Below are 14,488 nucleotides of genomic sequence, written 5' to 3'. Positions count from 1 at the left end.
AATAAATGTTATTTGCAGTTAACAATTTTCTTTTTTCTTTATTACAATATTTATGGCAAGACTAGGTATATTATAATAGCTGCGCCCCGTGGTTTCGCCCGCGTAATTCTGTATCCCGTAGGAATATCGGGATAAAAAGTTGCCTATATGTTATTCCAGTTGTCCAGCTGTTTACGTACCAAATTTCCACAGACGGCCTGAATTGTATCCCAATCCAGCATACATTACAACTACACATACGTACTTACGTACAAGCAGCCATTTCTTTCTTAAACTCTTTTTAAATTCCAATTTTATTCACATATTTTTATTTGTTTAGTGTAATGTTGTGAGCGATTCTAAAGCCCGCAAGACAGTCTTTACTAACATAGGCTGTAGTTTCTATCAATATAATTGTAGGAATTTAACATTTTTAATAAAGAATTGTTTTATGTATTTTTATATGTTAGCGTCTAATGAGTATGAGTGTTGTGTAATCTTTCGATGTATGTGTGAAGAAGTTGGATTAAATGTTTTCTATCTTTCTTTTACATGGGGCAAAGGCCATCTCTCTCTCTCTCTGCTATGTAACCCAATTTAGCGCAGCACATATTTATCTCACTCTATCATTTTTCAATACTAGACTAGTCATTAATTTTTTGAAATCGCTTGCTCTAACCTGCGCCGTCACTCGTGTGTGTGTTCATATCCGAAGAAACGCTGGAAACTTCTAGAAAAAATCAACAAACTGACACGCAAAGTAAACATAACCTCGGTTGAATAGCAAACAAGTATATTGTATTCAAACCAGAGTCAAGTGTCAGAGCTGACCGATTATAATGCGACATAATTAGAATTTAATTCATGCGGCCGAAATTCTATGCTTTCCAACCAATCGCGGAACGTATTTTTTCCCTTTTTAACTGTAATATTGAATTGAGAATACAATAATAAAGATTTAATTGGCTTTCGTGACGGTCTACAGTTGAATTAATAAGCAAAGAACATACAATAGCGTTGATTTAACTTAGCGTATTATCTCGGGGAATACTATACCGATTTCAAAAATTATTTCACCATAGAATCTGATACGTGATCTTAGAGCGATATAGCTTACTGTATACATCAAATATAAAATATTTATGTAATACTAGCTGCGCCCCGCGGTTTCACCCGCGTAAGTCCGTATCCCGTAGGAATATCGGGATAAATAATATAAATATTAGTTTAAAAAAAACTAAAAAACACGCTTTAACAAAAATCATATTTTGCAAATTAAAAAATGGAATAATTTTATCAAATTAGTGTATTGTCATCGGTCCTCAATAAATCTACAAAGTTTGAACGAAATCTGGCCGTTTAAAGTGGGTCAAAATCGCGCCCAAAGAAGTCGGTTACAAACAAACATACAAACAAACATACAAACAAACATACAAACAAACATACAGGTGAAGCTAATAAAAAGCGTGTAAAAATAGATGTTGGCCGAATCTCAGACCTACCCGATATGCACAAAAAATCTCATCAAAATTGGTGAAGCCGTTTCGGAGGAGTATGGCAACGAAAACTGTGACACGAGAATTTTATATATATAGATATATCTAACTATATCCTACTAATCCTAATATATTATAAACGCAAATCTTTTGAATATGGATGGATGGATGGATGTATGTATATATGGATGTTTGTTATTCTTTCATGCAAAAACTACTGAACCGAGTGCAATTAAATTTGGTACGTAGATAGCTGGACAAGTCGAAAAACACATGAGCGACTTACGCGGGTGAAACAGCGAAGCGCAGCTTGTCCTATCCTACTAATATTATAAATGCGAAACAAATTTCACCTTGATATGTTCAGCCGTTTTTGAGATTTCGTGATGAACGAGTGAGTGACCTTTCGCTTTTATATAATACTAGCTGCGCCCCGCGGTTTCACTTTATTTTTATATCCAAAGGGTTTGAAGGGTTTGAGTAAGAAACAAAGTAGCGTCTGTCTCTACACGACAGAACAAACACTCTATACTAATATTAGAAAGCTGAAGAGTTTGCTTGTTTGAACGCACTGATCTCAGGAAAGTTCCTGGTCCGATTTGAAAAATGTTTTCCGTGTTTGATAGCCCAAAGGCTATTAATATTATCCCTACTAATATTATAAATGCGAAAGTAACTCTGTCTGTATGTCTGTCTGTCTGTTACTCTTTCACGCCTAAACTATTGAACCAATTTTTTTGTAATTTGGTATGAAGGTAGAACTGAACTTGGGAAAGGACAGGAAAAATTTTTATCGCGAAAAAAATGGTAGGAGTGCGAAAAAGCGATATAACCGAATTTCACGCGGGCGAAGCCGCGGGCGGAAAGCTAGTATTACATATATGAACCACGGGCGAGGCTGGGGCGAATCGCTAGTAAAAATACAATTAAAACATGAAAAAAAATTGAGAATACCTCGAGAAATAGCTGCTAATGATATAAAATTTATCAGTCCTTCGAGTTAACTGTTAATTATTGTCTGACCTACTAACTATTTAGTAGGAAAAGATAGTCTGAAGTCGATATTCAGCATAAAATCTATTATCTACACTAATATTATAAAGCTGAAGAGTTTGTTTGTTTAAACGCACTAATCTCAGGAACTACTGGTCCGATTTAATAAATTCTTTCCGTGTTAGACAGCCCATTTATTGAGGAAGGCTATAGACTATATATTATGTATCACGGGCGAAACTGGGGCGGACCACTAGTTTTAAATAAATTTAAGGTCTTTTTTCGTTTTCCTACAGAAATTTCTAAGTTAATAATAACCGACTCATTTATACTCGATTTTGACCCACTTTAAACTGACAGAGTTGATTCTAACTTTGTTGTTATCAAGGGTCGGCGACAATCCAATAATCTAAGGAATTTATCTTATTAGGATCGTGTAATTTACTAACTTATATCCTATCATATCCTACTTCCTACTAATATTATAAATGCGAAAATTTGTAAGGATGTGTGTGTGTTTGTTGCTCTTTCACGCAAAAACTACTGAACCGATTGCAATGAAATTTGGTACGTAGACAGCTGGACAACTGGAATAGGCAACTTTTTACTCCGATATTTCTACGGGATACGGACTTACGTGGGTTAAACCGCGGGGCGCAGCTAGTACTTTATAAAAGGAAATGAGTCATTTAGTTGCATCATTAAATAGTAGTTACTTAAAACTGTATAATTTTTTTAACAATTTACAAAATTTTCAGACGGACAGGATCTTTTGCACCTATCATTTCTAGATTGACCGGATTTCAAAATCTAGTTTATTTTATAGCCTAGAAAGCTATCCTACGAATACAAAACCGAAAGCTTACACCAATATGAAGATGTTTATCGCTAAAACGAGAACGCTCACTAGTGTCAGTCGACGTTAGGAATGGCGGAAAATTTTACTAAAGATGTTGACATATTATCACTTTTGTTGACTTCTTCAAGTGTTCCGAGTGTGTTTTATTGCTATCTTGCTAAATTATTATTGTTATGCCGAAAGCTATTAGGGGTGATGTATGAAATCACATAGTATAAAACAAAGTCGCTTTCCCTATGTACGCTTAAATAAATATAAGAATATAAAAAATTTAAAACATCGCAACGGATTTTGATGGAGTTTTTTTTAAATAGATAAGAGTCATTCAAGAGGATGGTTTATATATTATAACATCTATGAAACTACTCCGCATTAACGCGTGCGAAGCAGCGGGCATAAGCTAGTATCTTTCTTAAGATAAAACAGAAGATACGGTGACGACACCCTTCACTTCAGAGATAAGTTGGCGGTACTGTGAACTAGATTATTTTCGGTGAAACTGGGTTTTTTTTTATATTACTGTTTATATTGCTATCTTTATTACAATTGGTATATATTTTATTATAAACAAGCAAAGCCCTGAGTTGAAGTTAGTGGATAATTAGCGGTATTAGGAAATAAAAAACAGAGGAAAAATCCTACTAATATTATAAATGCGAAAGTTTGTAAGGAAGTGTGTGTGATTGTTGCTCTTTCACGCAAAAGCTACTGAACCGATTTCAATAAAATTTGGTACGTAGACATCTGGACAATTGGAATAACATATGTGCAACTTTTTATCCCGATATTCCTACGGGATACGAACTTACGCGGGTGAAACCGCGGGGCGCAGCTAGTAGTATTATAAACTTAAGTTTTCTTGATTGTTTGTAACGAATGAACTCAAAAACGACTCGATCTATTTAAACAATTCTTTACCATTCCGAAGCTACATTTATACCGGGTGAAATTTTCTACTTAACACGTTAATAACACCACGTTGCAATGCACGGACAAGCGCATTATAAAAATAACGCAAGAAATTATCAGGGTCAAAGTCTATTAGGCTCTAACTACTATACAAACAAATGCGACGTCACACATTGTTTTTATTCACCGGACTTGGGTGTGGTCAATGCGGTAGTTATGTCAACGATAAGACGTCTCGATTAAAGTAAAGTAAAGTAAAGTTAAAGTCCAATGTGGAAGTCATAGGAGAAGGCCGCTGACACATTTGATTCGACCAGTGGACGGCCAGCGGTCGAAATTCGACCATAGTCCATGGCCATAAACAAAAGAGTACGTATGTGTGTGTGTGTGTGTGTGTGTGCGTGTGCGTGTGTGTGTGTGTGTGTGGTGTGTGTGTGTGTGTGTGTGTGTGTGTGTGTGTGTGTGTACGTGTGCGTGTGTATCAAGTGCATGATAGTGTGGGTAGTTTTTTACGTATTTATACTTTGTATTAGACAGAGGCAGTTAAGCTGATTCTTATCATTAAAGCGTGTTTTTTTAGTACATATTTTTATTTTTGAAATGGTTATGTAATACACAATATTTGGCATAGAGGTTTTCAGCACGTATTGAAAAAACCACACACCACCCACAGTCGGTTAAACAAAGAATAAAGATAAACTATCAACATATATCTCTTAATACTTTGTACATTGAACAATTCATTACGCATCACTGATAACAACATAATCGTTGAAAAATTTCATTGATTAATTATTTTCAATCGATTTTTGTTATATCTTTCTGGATTCTTGTTTACTAAATTTATTATACAATATTCAATACATTATATTATACAATAATCGATTTCATTAAGATCAATAACGCAAATTTTAAATAGTATTTTTAACATCTTACTAATATTACAAAGGCGAAAGTTTGTAAGGATGTGTCTGTGTGTGTGTTTGTTACTCTTTCACGCAAAAACTACTGAACCGATTGCAATTAAATTTGGTAGGTACGTACGTACAACTGGAGTAACATATGGGCAACTTTTTATCCCGATGATCCTACGGGATACAGACGTATGTTACTAAAATAAAACGCTTTCTTGTCAAACGCTGTCTTTCGTACAATGCGACTGATGGAACAGGCACTCTACTTTTACGTTTTTTAAGTCAAAAAAAAAGTCTACTTCAGTCAGTCTACTTGTTTTTGCCCTTATACGTGTGCACTAATAATATATCTTCTGCTCAGTTGGCTAGTTATCGACGAGATTGGACGAACAGGAGCTGAACCCGTATCCTTTATCTGACCCGTCCCAGTCCATTCTTTAAGAGCGGGCAATATATTTTAAAAGGTACCTTCCTACCAATTCAATGTTTTTTTGCTCACGCAACCACACACAATATACATATATCACTTTTTTCATAAAATTTTTCGTAATTTTCTGTTTTTCTTAATGCTATGTTATTTAGTGTTTGTGTGTTTTTACAAAAAAAATGTTAGCACTTTTCAGTCAATCTAGAACTTCTTTGGGATTCCAGAGAGGTTTTAGATTCTTATCAGACGTCTAATGACATCGTCTTCCACTATCAGCGACGACCTATCTCAAAGTAATCCACGCCCATCAAGTGATAGGCCGCCCGTCAAGTGATATAATATCAATTTTTTCGCTTAGATGTGGATTGCAGAAATGTATTTTCGGTTACAGTGATAAAATTATGATTGATGTATTTTTACCCACTGTACCTGTAGAGGGTTATGTCTTTTTAATGTTTCCTACCGTAATTTGAAACGCGAATGTTTATTAGAATTTATAGATGTACGTTTGGTAGTGTGTTATTTTTTTATTGATTTCCAAAGAGTTGTTACTATAAAAAACCTTAAAACAACAGCTTACTCGAAGTAAGTATTAAGTATTGTATGTACTAGCTGTTCGCCCCGGCTTCGCCCGTGATACCCATATAGCCTATATCACTTAGTGACAACATCACTAGCTTATAATGGTAAAAGAATTTTTTTAAATAGGTCCAGTGGTTATTGCGTGAAAACGTTACAAACATACAAAAATACAAAAGTTTTCTTTTTATAATATTAGTGAAGTTTTGTATTTTCACGATATCTCATTTGACACTATCATTTATCTTGGATCATATCAGTGACCATACGTTTGTTCCATTTTAATTGAAAATTTAATTGAATGAAAAAATGAATCATATCTCTAAATTACATCATCCAATAAATTTACTCATAAATGATAGTTTAATATCCCCCATATCCCCCATATTACCAAAAAAACAAAAAAAAAAAACAACGTACGTATTCGTACGTTTGCATTCATATCAATATACGCATTGGCTGCAATAAAAAATAGCATTTGACTCAACTCTTGATATAAAATATCGAGACTTATTTATATAAAAAAAATGTTATTTTTTAGAGTAAAAGCGAAGTCGTGACTTGAAGGCCGCAAAAAAACATGTTAAAATTTATTACATATGAAATGCGACGTAATCTTTTTACTTACAGGTGATGGTAATTAATTATTATTTTAAAAAGCAAGTAGTAATTCACAAAATAAAATTTATTTTTTAACAAAAATCAGGAGAGCCTTCAAATTGTCAGAACTGAATGAAATACAAATGGGACCGCATGGCAGGCACTAGTTATCAAATAAACAAAGAATCATAAAAATCGGCGCACCCAGCAAAAAGTTATAATGTAACAAACGCATAACATGGTCACGGGGACATTAAAATGAAAAATTATTGTTTGTGAACGAACTACCTTCACCTATTTCTCCGCAGTTGGTATACTGAGAATTATTCCGGATATCGGCAGTGTTTGCTGATAGTGTCTTCTAGTCGTTGGTATTTTTGACGTTCAGTTCTAAATCTTATCCCACTTCCTAACAATATTATAAATGCGAAAGTTTGTAAGGATGTTGATCAAATAATCATCGATCCAATTTATTCTATCTTAATCAGGATAATAAAAGAAAAATTAAATTGAAATTATTATAGTAGTGTACAAAGTTCGACTTAAATCTGTACCTTAACAGTGGGTCAAAATCGAATCTACAGAATCAGTAACATACAGACATTAAGGACGAGTAAAAAATATGTAAACAGAAGTTGTTGTTCAAGTATGCTGGTAATGGATCTAAATAAAAGTGGAGATTAAATCTAAAAACTATTAAACTTTTCTAGTTATTTAAATAAAATCGTATTTGTAAAGTTGATGCATAATTTAGATAGCCAGGATTCTTTAATTTCCTTACGTATACTCTGTACAAGTAAAAAAATTTTACTATTACTATTGTGGGAGTCGAGCACGCTTCGGCATGAATTGGGCCAGCTCGCACCGGGGAAGTACCACACCCCCACAGAAAACCGGCGTGAAATAGTGGCATGCCACTGTGTTTCGTGCGGTGAGTGGGGGAGCCGGAGGCCCGTTTCCTTTCCTCACCCGTCCCAGTCCATTCCTTCTTTCCAGTCGTTAATCCATTCCTTTTCCCTTATCCCAAAAAAGCGGGCAGCGCATTCGCAGAGGCCCAACCTTTGCGAATGTTCATGGGCGGTGGTGATCGCTTACCATCAGGCGAACCACCAGCTCAGTTGCCCGCTTCGACATAAAAAAAAAAAAAAAAATTTGTTTATCATCATCATCAACTAACTATAGAACTAAAAACACACTATTATAATAGTATTAGCTGACCCGGCAAACACTGTTCTGCCTTATTCTTATCATTATCATATTAGGGTTATAAAAAATATATGGTGGCTGATTCTCAGACCTACCCGATATGCATATAAAATTTCATTTGAATCGGTCCACCCGTTTCGGAGGAGTAACGTAACTAACATTGTGACACGAAAATTTTATATATCATAAGAAGAAGATCAAAAGTCTGCTTCTTATTTAGTTATTTTAAAATATATATGTGTATTCATAACTATATAGTACTTCAAATAAAAACTAACATTGAAAATATATAAATTACCGAAAAGTAAATAAAAGATTTTCGTGGAAAAGACGTTTTTTGGACCAGCAGCGCCGTAATCATAATATTTGATATTTATTATATCGAAATCGGCTCTACCATTTTGTTGTGATAACGTATATTTATAACTGTCTAATCAATAACGCATACATAAATGTTTTAATATATAAAAATACAGTGTATGTTCCCAATGATCTCTTCACCAACTCGACCGATTTTGATGAAATTTGGCATTTTATTTGTAATTTGGTCCAACTTAAGATATAGGATAGTTTTTATTTCTATTAATTATCGCAATAATTTATAATCTTAATATTTTTAATTATTACTCAGCCACAGCAACGCGTGGCCGGGTATGCTAGTGTTTTATATATAATTTACTTTTATTGTACATTGTTCATAAATAATAATAAACAACCATTTTAAAAGGCCTAGTTTAAAATACACGTTTCATTAGAGTACCTACTCAAAGAGAATATAAATATGTACACGCAATAACGTCACATAAATGTGACTAATTGGATAAACCAAATAAAAATAATAATTACCTGATGTATGGTTATAACTCCGTTCTGCTCCGTCATATTCAATGGATAAAACAATAATTTAAATATTAAAAAATAACATCACAGGTTGAATAAATAATATTAAACTAAATCTACAGTTTCATTTATTCCTCATCGGTGTCGCACGTCACACTGCTCCCCACACGATCGAGAAGAGATACGATTATATAATCGATAATTTTGTAAAGAAACAAATTATACGACACTATTATGCACCATATTTCGATTATTACGCGTGCATCTGTAAATAACATCTGCACCGGCACGACCGCTCGCGACGACGGACGCGATGCGAATGCCAAACTATCGTTCGATTTTCAAATTACTGGCGCATACGCATATTGATAAGGAAAGTGATATAAGCGGGTCGAGCATGTGAAATTTTTATGTGTAGGTGTGTTGGTTTACGTAAATCTGTATTAGTCAAATATTATTATCTATCGTTCGATTTGATCACAATTTGAATAAGATAACGTATTTGTATGCGCCATTAGTGCTGTTCTTGTTAATGTTATTTCATTAACCAATGGACTCCGTTATTTTGCCGACCCGAATAAATTCCAATGTGGAACTGTTAACTACGTCTGATCCACATTTGGTGATGTTTTGCGTCAATCCGTCAAGTTAAGGTATCATGAATTGCAAATCACAATTTGATTGCATTTCGAATTAGAAGCACCTGAGTACAAGGGTTATTACCAATCAAAATACATAATACACAATAGCGAAACATTCTGAACGGATGTTGTCACATTTTATATGCGCATCGCCTTGAGAATCAAGGCGATATGCCCGTAAACGTACACGTTTACTTCAAGATCAGGTACAAATTGCAATATCCAATGTGACGAAGTTCGATACATTATCATATCAATGTTGTGTTTTTAATCAAAATTCCAGTTCAAGCAATATTTCGTGGAAGTAAAATTGATCAACACGTAGATATAAAACTCGGATTAGAATCTACTTTAAAGGTATGCAATCAAAATTGTTGGTATTCAATAAGTAGAAGTTATCGGAAAGGAAAAAAAGAAGAGTTTTCTACAAAACCATATGAGATCCCAGAAAAAACAATACTTGCTTTTACGTAGGCCAAAGACCACTCCGCCGTCATATTGTTTCGAGTGATGCTGTACACTTAAGACTCATAGCGTTCTACAAACGACAAACATTATCTACAGCTCGATCAACATAGGTGTGACTGTACACACAAGCGTCATGTCTGTCCATACTACTTAATACACGTCATACCACTCGTCCTGTTGTCCGAACGGACTTGTGTGTTATTGTTTTGTGTTAACGGAAATCAGTGGTGTAACTACAGAGTGGTACATCGGCAGAATGCCGCGGGCCCCCAGGCTCCCCAGGCTCCCCAGGGCCCCCAAGCGGCAGAAGGCCGAAAGCGTTTATTTGTTACATATTTAATAACAAAAAAAAATTGTCAATCGCAGTAAATAAAGCGCAAGGGGTCCCCCCTTGACTGACTACCCAATCCTCCTGGACCGATCGGGATGAAATTTGGCATAAAGATAGCCAATATTATGTAGGCATAAGCTGAGAAATGGTCTTGATAAATTCTACCCCCAAGGGTATAAAATAGGGAATGAAAGTATGTATTAATGTGTGTATATATAGTGAATTTATTATGACCACGCGAGCGTAGCTATGGGCAACAGATCGTTTATTTTACACGAAAGCAGAAAAGAGTCCTATGCGACCCTTTTCGGTGCTTAATATAAGTTTTAAAGCTTTTATTTATCATAAAATAGGTTTGGTATGGTAAAAGGTTATATTATTTCAGTTTTCCCACACATCTCCGTTATTTTTTATGTATGAGAGCAAAAAAAAACTCTTCAATAAATTTAAATACTTATATATAAAGTAATAAAGTATAATAAACAAATAAATATACGTAGGAACAAAAATGATATATCTATTTCAATTTACATACTTGTTTTTAGAGTAGAATAGAAAACATTTACATATTTCCAAAAAATACTGTTAGGATTATTTTAACAAAAAACATAAACAGGTATAACATAACGTAGAAAGTAAATTTATTTATATATCTGTATAACAAAAAAAAAAAATTAAAAGTATTTTTTTTAATTTATGCCCGTATCAAACAGATTCTACAATTCGTAAATAATAACAAATATTAGTTATTTAATTACAGCGCCATCTATGTATCACTTTGCGAAACTTCCTGCCCTTACAATGTGTCCACAGAACTCTCGTTATTGGAACGCGAACCAAACGAACTTTGAGATTCCTAGGTCAAGTGTATGTCTAAGAATATATCCACTTATACCATAGTCCACATACACGTTAAAGAGAGGAATGATGTTTATTTATTGATTTGTATGTAATCTTTTTGTACAATCACACATTATCAAAATAAAAAGGCGTTCTTATCGCATACGCGGATTTCAACCTTATAACCTATATTTGCTTAGAATTATCGTTGAAATGAAATGAAATGAAACGTAATTATTTGTCAGAATTGTGGTTACAAAGTTCTATAAAAATAAATTTCACGTCCGCAGCACTCGCCTACGAATATTTCCTGATATTGATTTTAATTTGATTTCAATTTTAACAATTTCCAAGTATTATCAGTACATTACGTTATTTAAATTAATTTAAACATTTTACAATTATTATTTTCTATATTTCGATTATCGTCCTTATTTATTGCGATTTATTTATATACTTACACATTTGTCATTTTAATGTAAGATATTCGTTTGATGAATAGAAACATTTAATGATAAGCCACGCTTTTTATTTTTTGTGCATTAAATTTTAAGTCAGTTCTCTTATATGATTTGGTATTTGGTGACATATCTTTATACACATTGCACTAGCATTATTTTGGTAAAGTGCTGAACGAGAGTTCGGCATCATTAGACGACTAGCATACAAAAAATGTATATTTTAATTAAGTGTTAAATTGAAGATTATTTTAAAGTCAACCCCAATAATACAAACGAGACGTCTGTTATAAAATATTGAACAAATAAAGCTAATTACTACAAGATACTATTTAATTGCATTTTATGCAACTTCAAATGTAATATCAAATATATATAAAACAATAGAAAAAATATCGGCGAGACACTAACCTGCGCCTTTTGCAACAGCGGGCCAATGCCTTCCCACTCGGCCCACACTCGACACAGAAAACCAAATGAGTAGACGAAATTCGATTGCTAAATCGGGATAGTGCCGCACACAATAATTATTAATATTACAAAGACATTAAAAATTGTTAAAAAAAAACTTCTATAGCGCGATTTGGAATGCGTCGACGTAAAACAGCGTTCCGTTTCTTTACAACCACACCAGGTGCGACTTTAGCGTATAATCTATTAAAATGATCATAAAAACATAATTGATTGTCACTATTCAATTATTATTATCTATTTCAAAATAAGCGATAGCATATTTAAATGGTTAAACAGATAAAATTTGAAATTTATCTGATAAATACGATTAGGCTTGCGTATTTTCATTGACTTTTTTTTTAAATAGTCAATATATATCTTCATATAAAAATTATTAAATATTATGAGATTTATATCGTTTCTAGAATATTCTTAATCCCCATGGTCATTCGATTTATTTCATTCATTCATCGATCATCACATCACATCACTCCATTCATCACTGATTTTGCTAAATTTTATTTCTCAAGTTTAATATTAGCAATAGAAGGATTAGGTAAAAGAAAACTTGATAAATTGTCGCGATAGTTTCGACCCACTTTAAACGGAGAGATTATATTCAAATGTTTTACACTTATCAAGGATTATTGCCAACTAGCTGCGTTCCGCGGTTTCACCCGCGTAAGTCCGTATCCCGTAGGAATATCGGGATAAAAAGTTGCCTATATGTTATTCCAGTTGTCCTATGTACCAAATTCCAGTGCAACCAGTTGAGTAGTTTTTGCGTGAAAGAGCAACAAACACACACACACACATCCTTACAAACTTTCGCATTTATAATATTAGTAAGATTAGTAGGAAATAGGATAGAATAGGATACAACAATTTCACGAGTTTATCCTATTATCCTGAATAGGATAATAACATAATCAGAGTAAGTAAGACAATTAAGGTTATTCTATAATTAGAGTGTTACTTATTTATTTATTGCATCTAAAAATTATTGAAACAAAATCGATCCAGTCGTTTAGGATGGAATACCAAACATACATTTTCAAATTAACGATAAAATAAAGTATGGATTTCGTACAAGGAAGAAGGATTAAGGAGGAGTTCTCACATATTGTAGCAGGGCTAAAGGGGCACAGGAGCAGAGTCGGTGGCCTGGCAGTGGTGGAGAGAGGAGACCTGGAATATTGGAAGGAGGTTAAAGGAAATAAAGGTATATGAATGAATTGAGGTTAAAGGAAGTAAAGGCATCTGTACGTAGATAAGTATAAAAAAAATATCTTCTGCAAAAAAGGTTACAGACCCTGGAAGGACGGTGCCACTCCAGATTCTAAAATGGGACCAAATGACAATAACTTCCTATCAAACACAAAAAGAATCACCCAAATCTGTTGGCAATCTACGATATTATTAAGTAACAAAAAAAAAAACAAAAATAAACACGCGAATTGACAATGTCCATAATTAAAATACTAGCCACCTACACCTCCCCCAACAGAGGATCGGAAGGTATGTGGATGTTTCATGAGAATTGATTATTTTGCGCCATATTTAAAAAAGCGGCCTGCCTCTGGTGCAATTCTGCATGTTCTAAATCTTCCACTTGTATAACTATCCATAATAAAAACCCTCAATAAAATTCGTTGCGTAGTTAAAGATTCAAGCATACATTGGGACAGATAAAGGAAAGTGACATCATTTTATATCATGTAGCAATCTCATATAATTTTGTACTCACCTAATACCATATCTGAGTATTTGAGGGGCGTAATGCAGGATAGTCTGTCACGAGAACTATATCCACTCTATGTCACCTCCTCTCCATTCTTTCTGAAAATTACATGTTATTTGTTAATTTTAACATATGCATTGTATGCAGCAAACAGACCTTTTCCACAAAAACGTCCAGTAATATCTAAGGGGTAGGTACCATTCCAGATTTTAAAATGGGACCCAGTGACAATAGTTTCCTATCAAACGCAAATTGAATTGAATTGAACATGGTTAAGTCAGTAAGAGTTATACAATTTTTTTTTATGACGGATAGGCTATGTCTATGTCTAACAAAACCATATAACTACAGTTGAATTGAGAACCACATCCTTTTTTACATTCAGTGAAAAAGAAGAAATTCGTTTTTAAAATTTTTCATTAACAACATTGTTGTTGTATGTATCTTTATAGTAGAATGTCTAATACTACTACAAAGATATTTAAACATACCGTAATAACATTCCACTACACACAAATTAACATAAGCACACTTTAAACTCGACTGTCACCTCGATGTACTGATAAACATAAATCAGATAATTTAAAGGCCACAAATAACTAATGTAACCTCTATAGGGGGCATTATGATAACAATACAGATCACAGATAGTGCTATGACGCAGTGTAGATGGTTAGCATAACTATAAAAGAAAAAAGAATATATTTAAATACAACATTTTAAGTGTGCTCTTCTTGCATTGGTTGGATTTTTT

At 33.6% G+C, this 14,488-nt stretch overlaps 1 protein-coding gene across 5 annotated transcripts in view; it reads right to left on the bottom strand.

Moving 5' to 3' along the window:
* Window positions 1-14,488, bottom strand: part of LOC119839335 (pantothenate kinase 3) — a 30,802-nt gene that overhangs the window by 14,048 nt on the left and 2,266 nt on the right. Inside the window, exons 2-3 of one of the 5 annotated variants that reach the window (XM_038365588.1) lie at window positions 13,741-13,832; window positions 13,114-13,181 (exon numbers count right to left, since the gene is read on the bottom strand). In XM_038365588.1, the coding sequence (XP_038221516.1) occupies window positions 13,114-13,181; window positions 13,741-13,750 (78 nt within the window). In that variant the 5' untranslated portion in view covers window positions 13,751-13,832. Of the gene's footprint in view, window positions 1-8,808; window positions 9,087-13,113; window positions 13,182-13,740; window positions 13,833-14,488 lie in introns of those variants that run through there. The other 4 variants (XM_038365589.1, XM_038365591.1, XM_038365592.1 and 1 more) reach the window with 4 other exon arrangements.

This window comes from Zerene cesonia, unplaced genomic scaffold (genome assembly GCF_012273895.1).
Source record: "Zerene cesonia ecotype Mississippi unplaced genomic scaffold, Zerene_cesonia_1.1 Zces_u012, whole genome shotgun sequence".
Classification (NCBI taxonomy): domain Eukaryota; kingdom Metazoa; phylum Arthropoda; class Insecta; order Lepidoptera; family Pieridae; genus Zerene; species Zerene cesonia.
The sequence above is the reverse complement of the archived record's forward strand: the minus strand, read 5'-3'. Positions and strand labels throughout refer to the sequence as shown.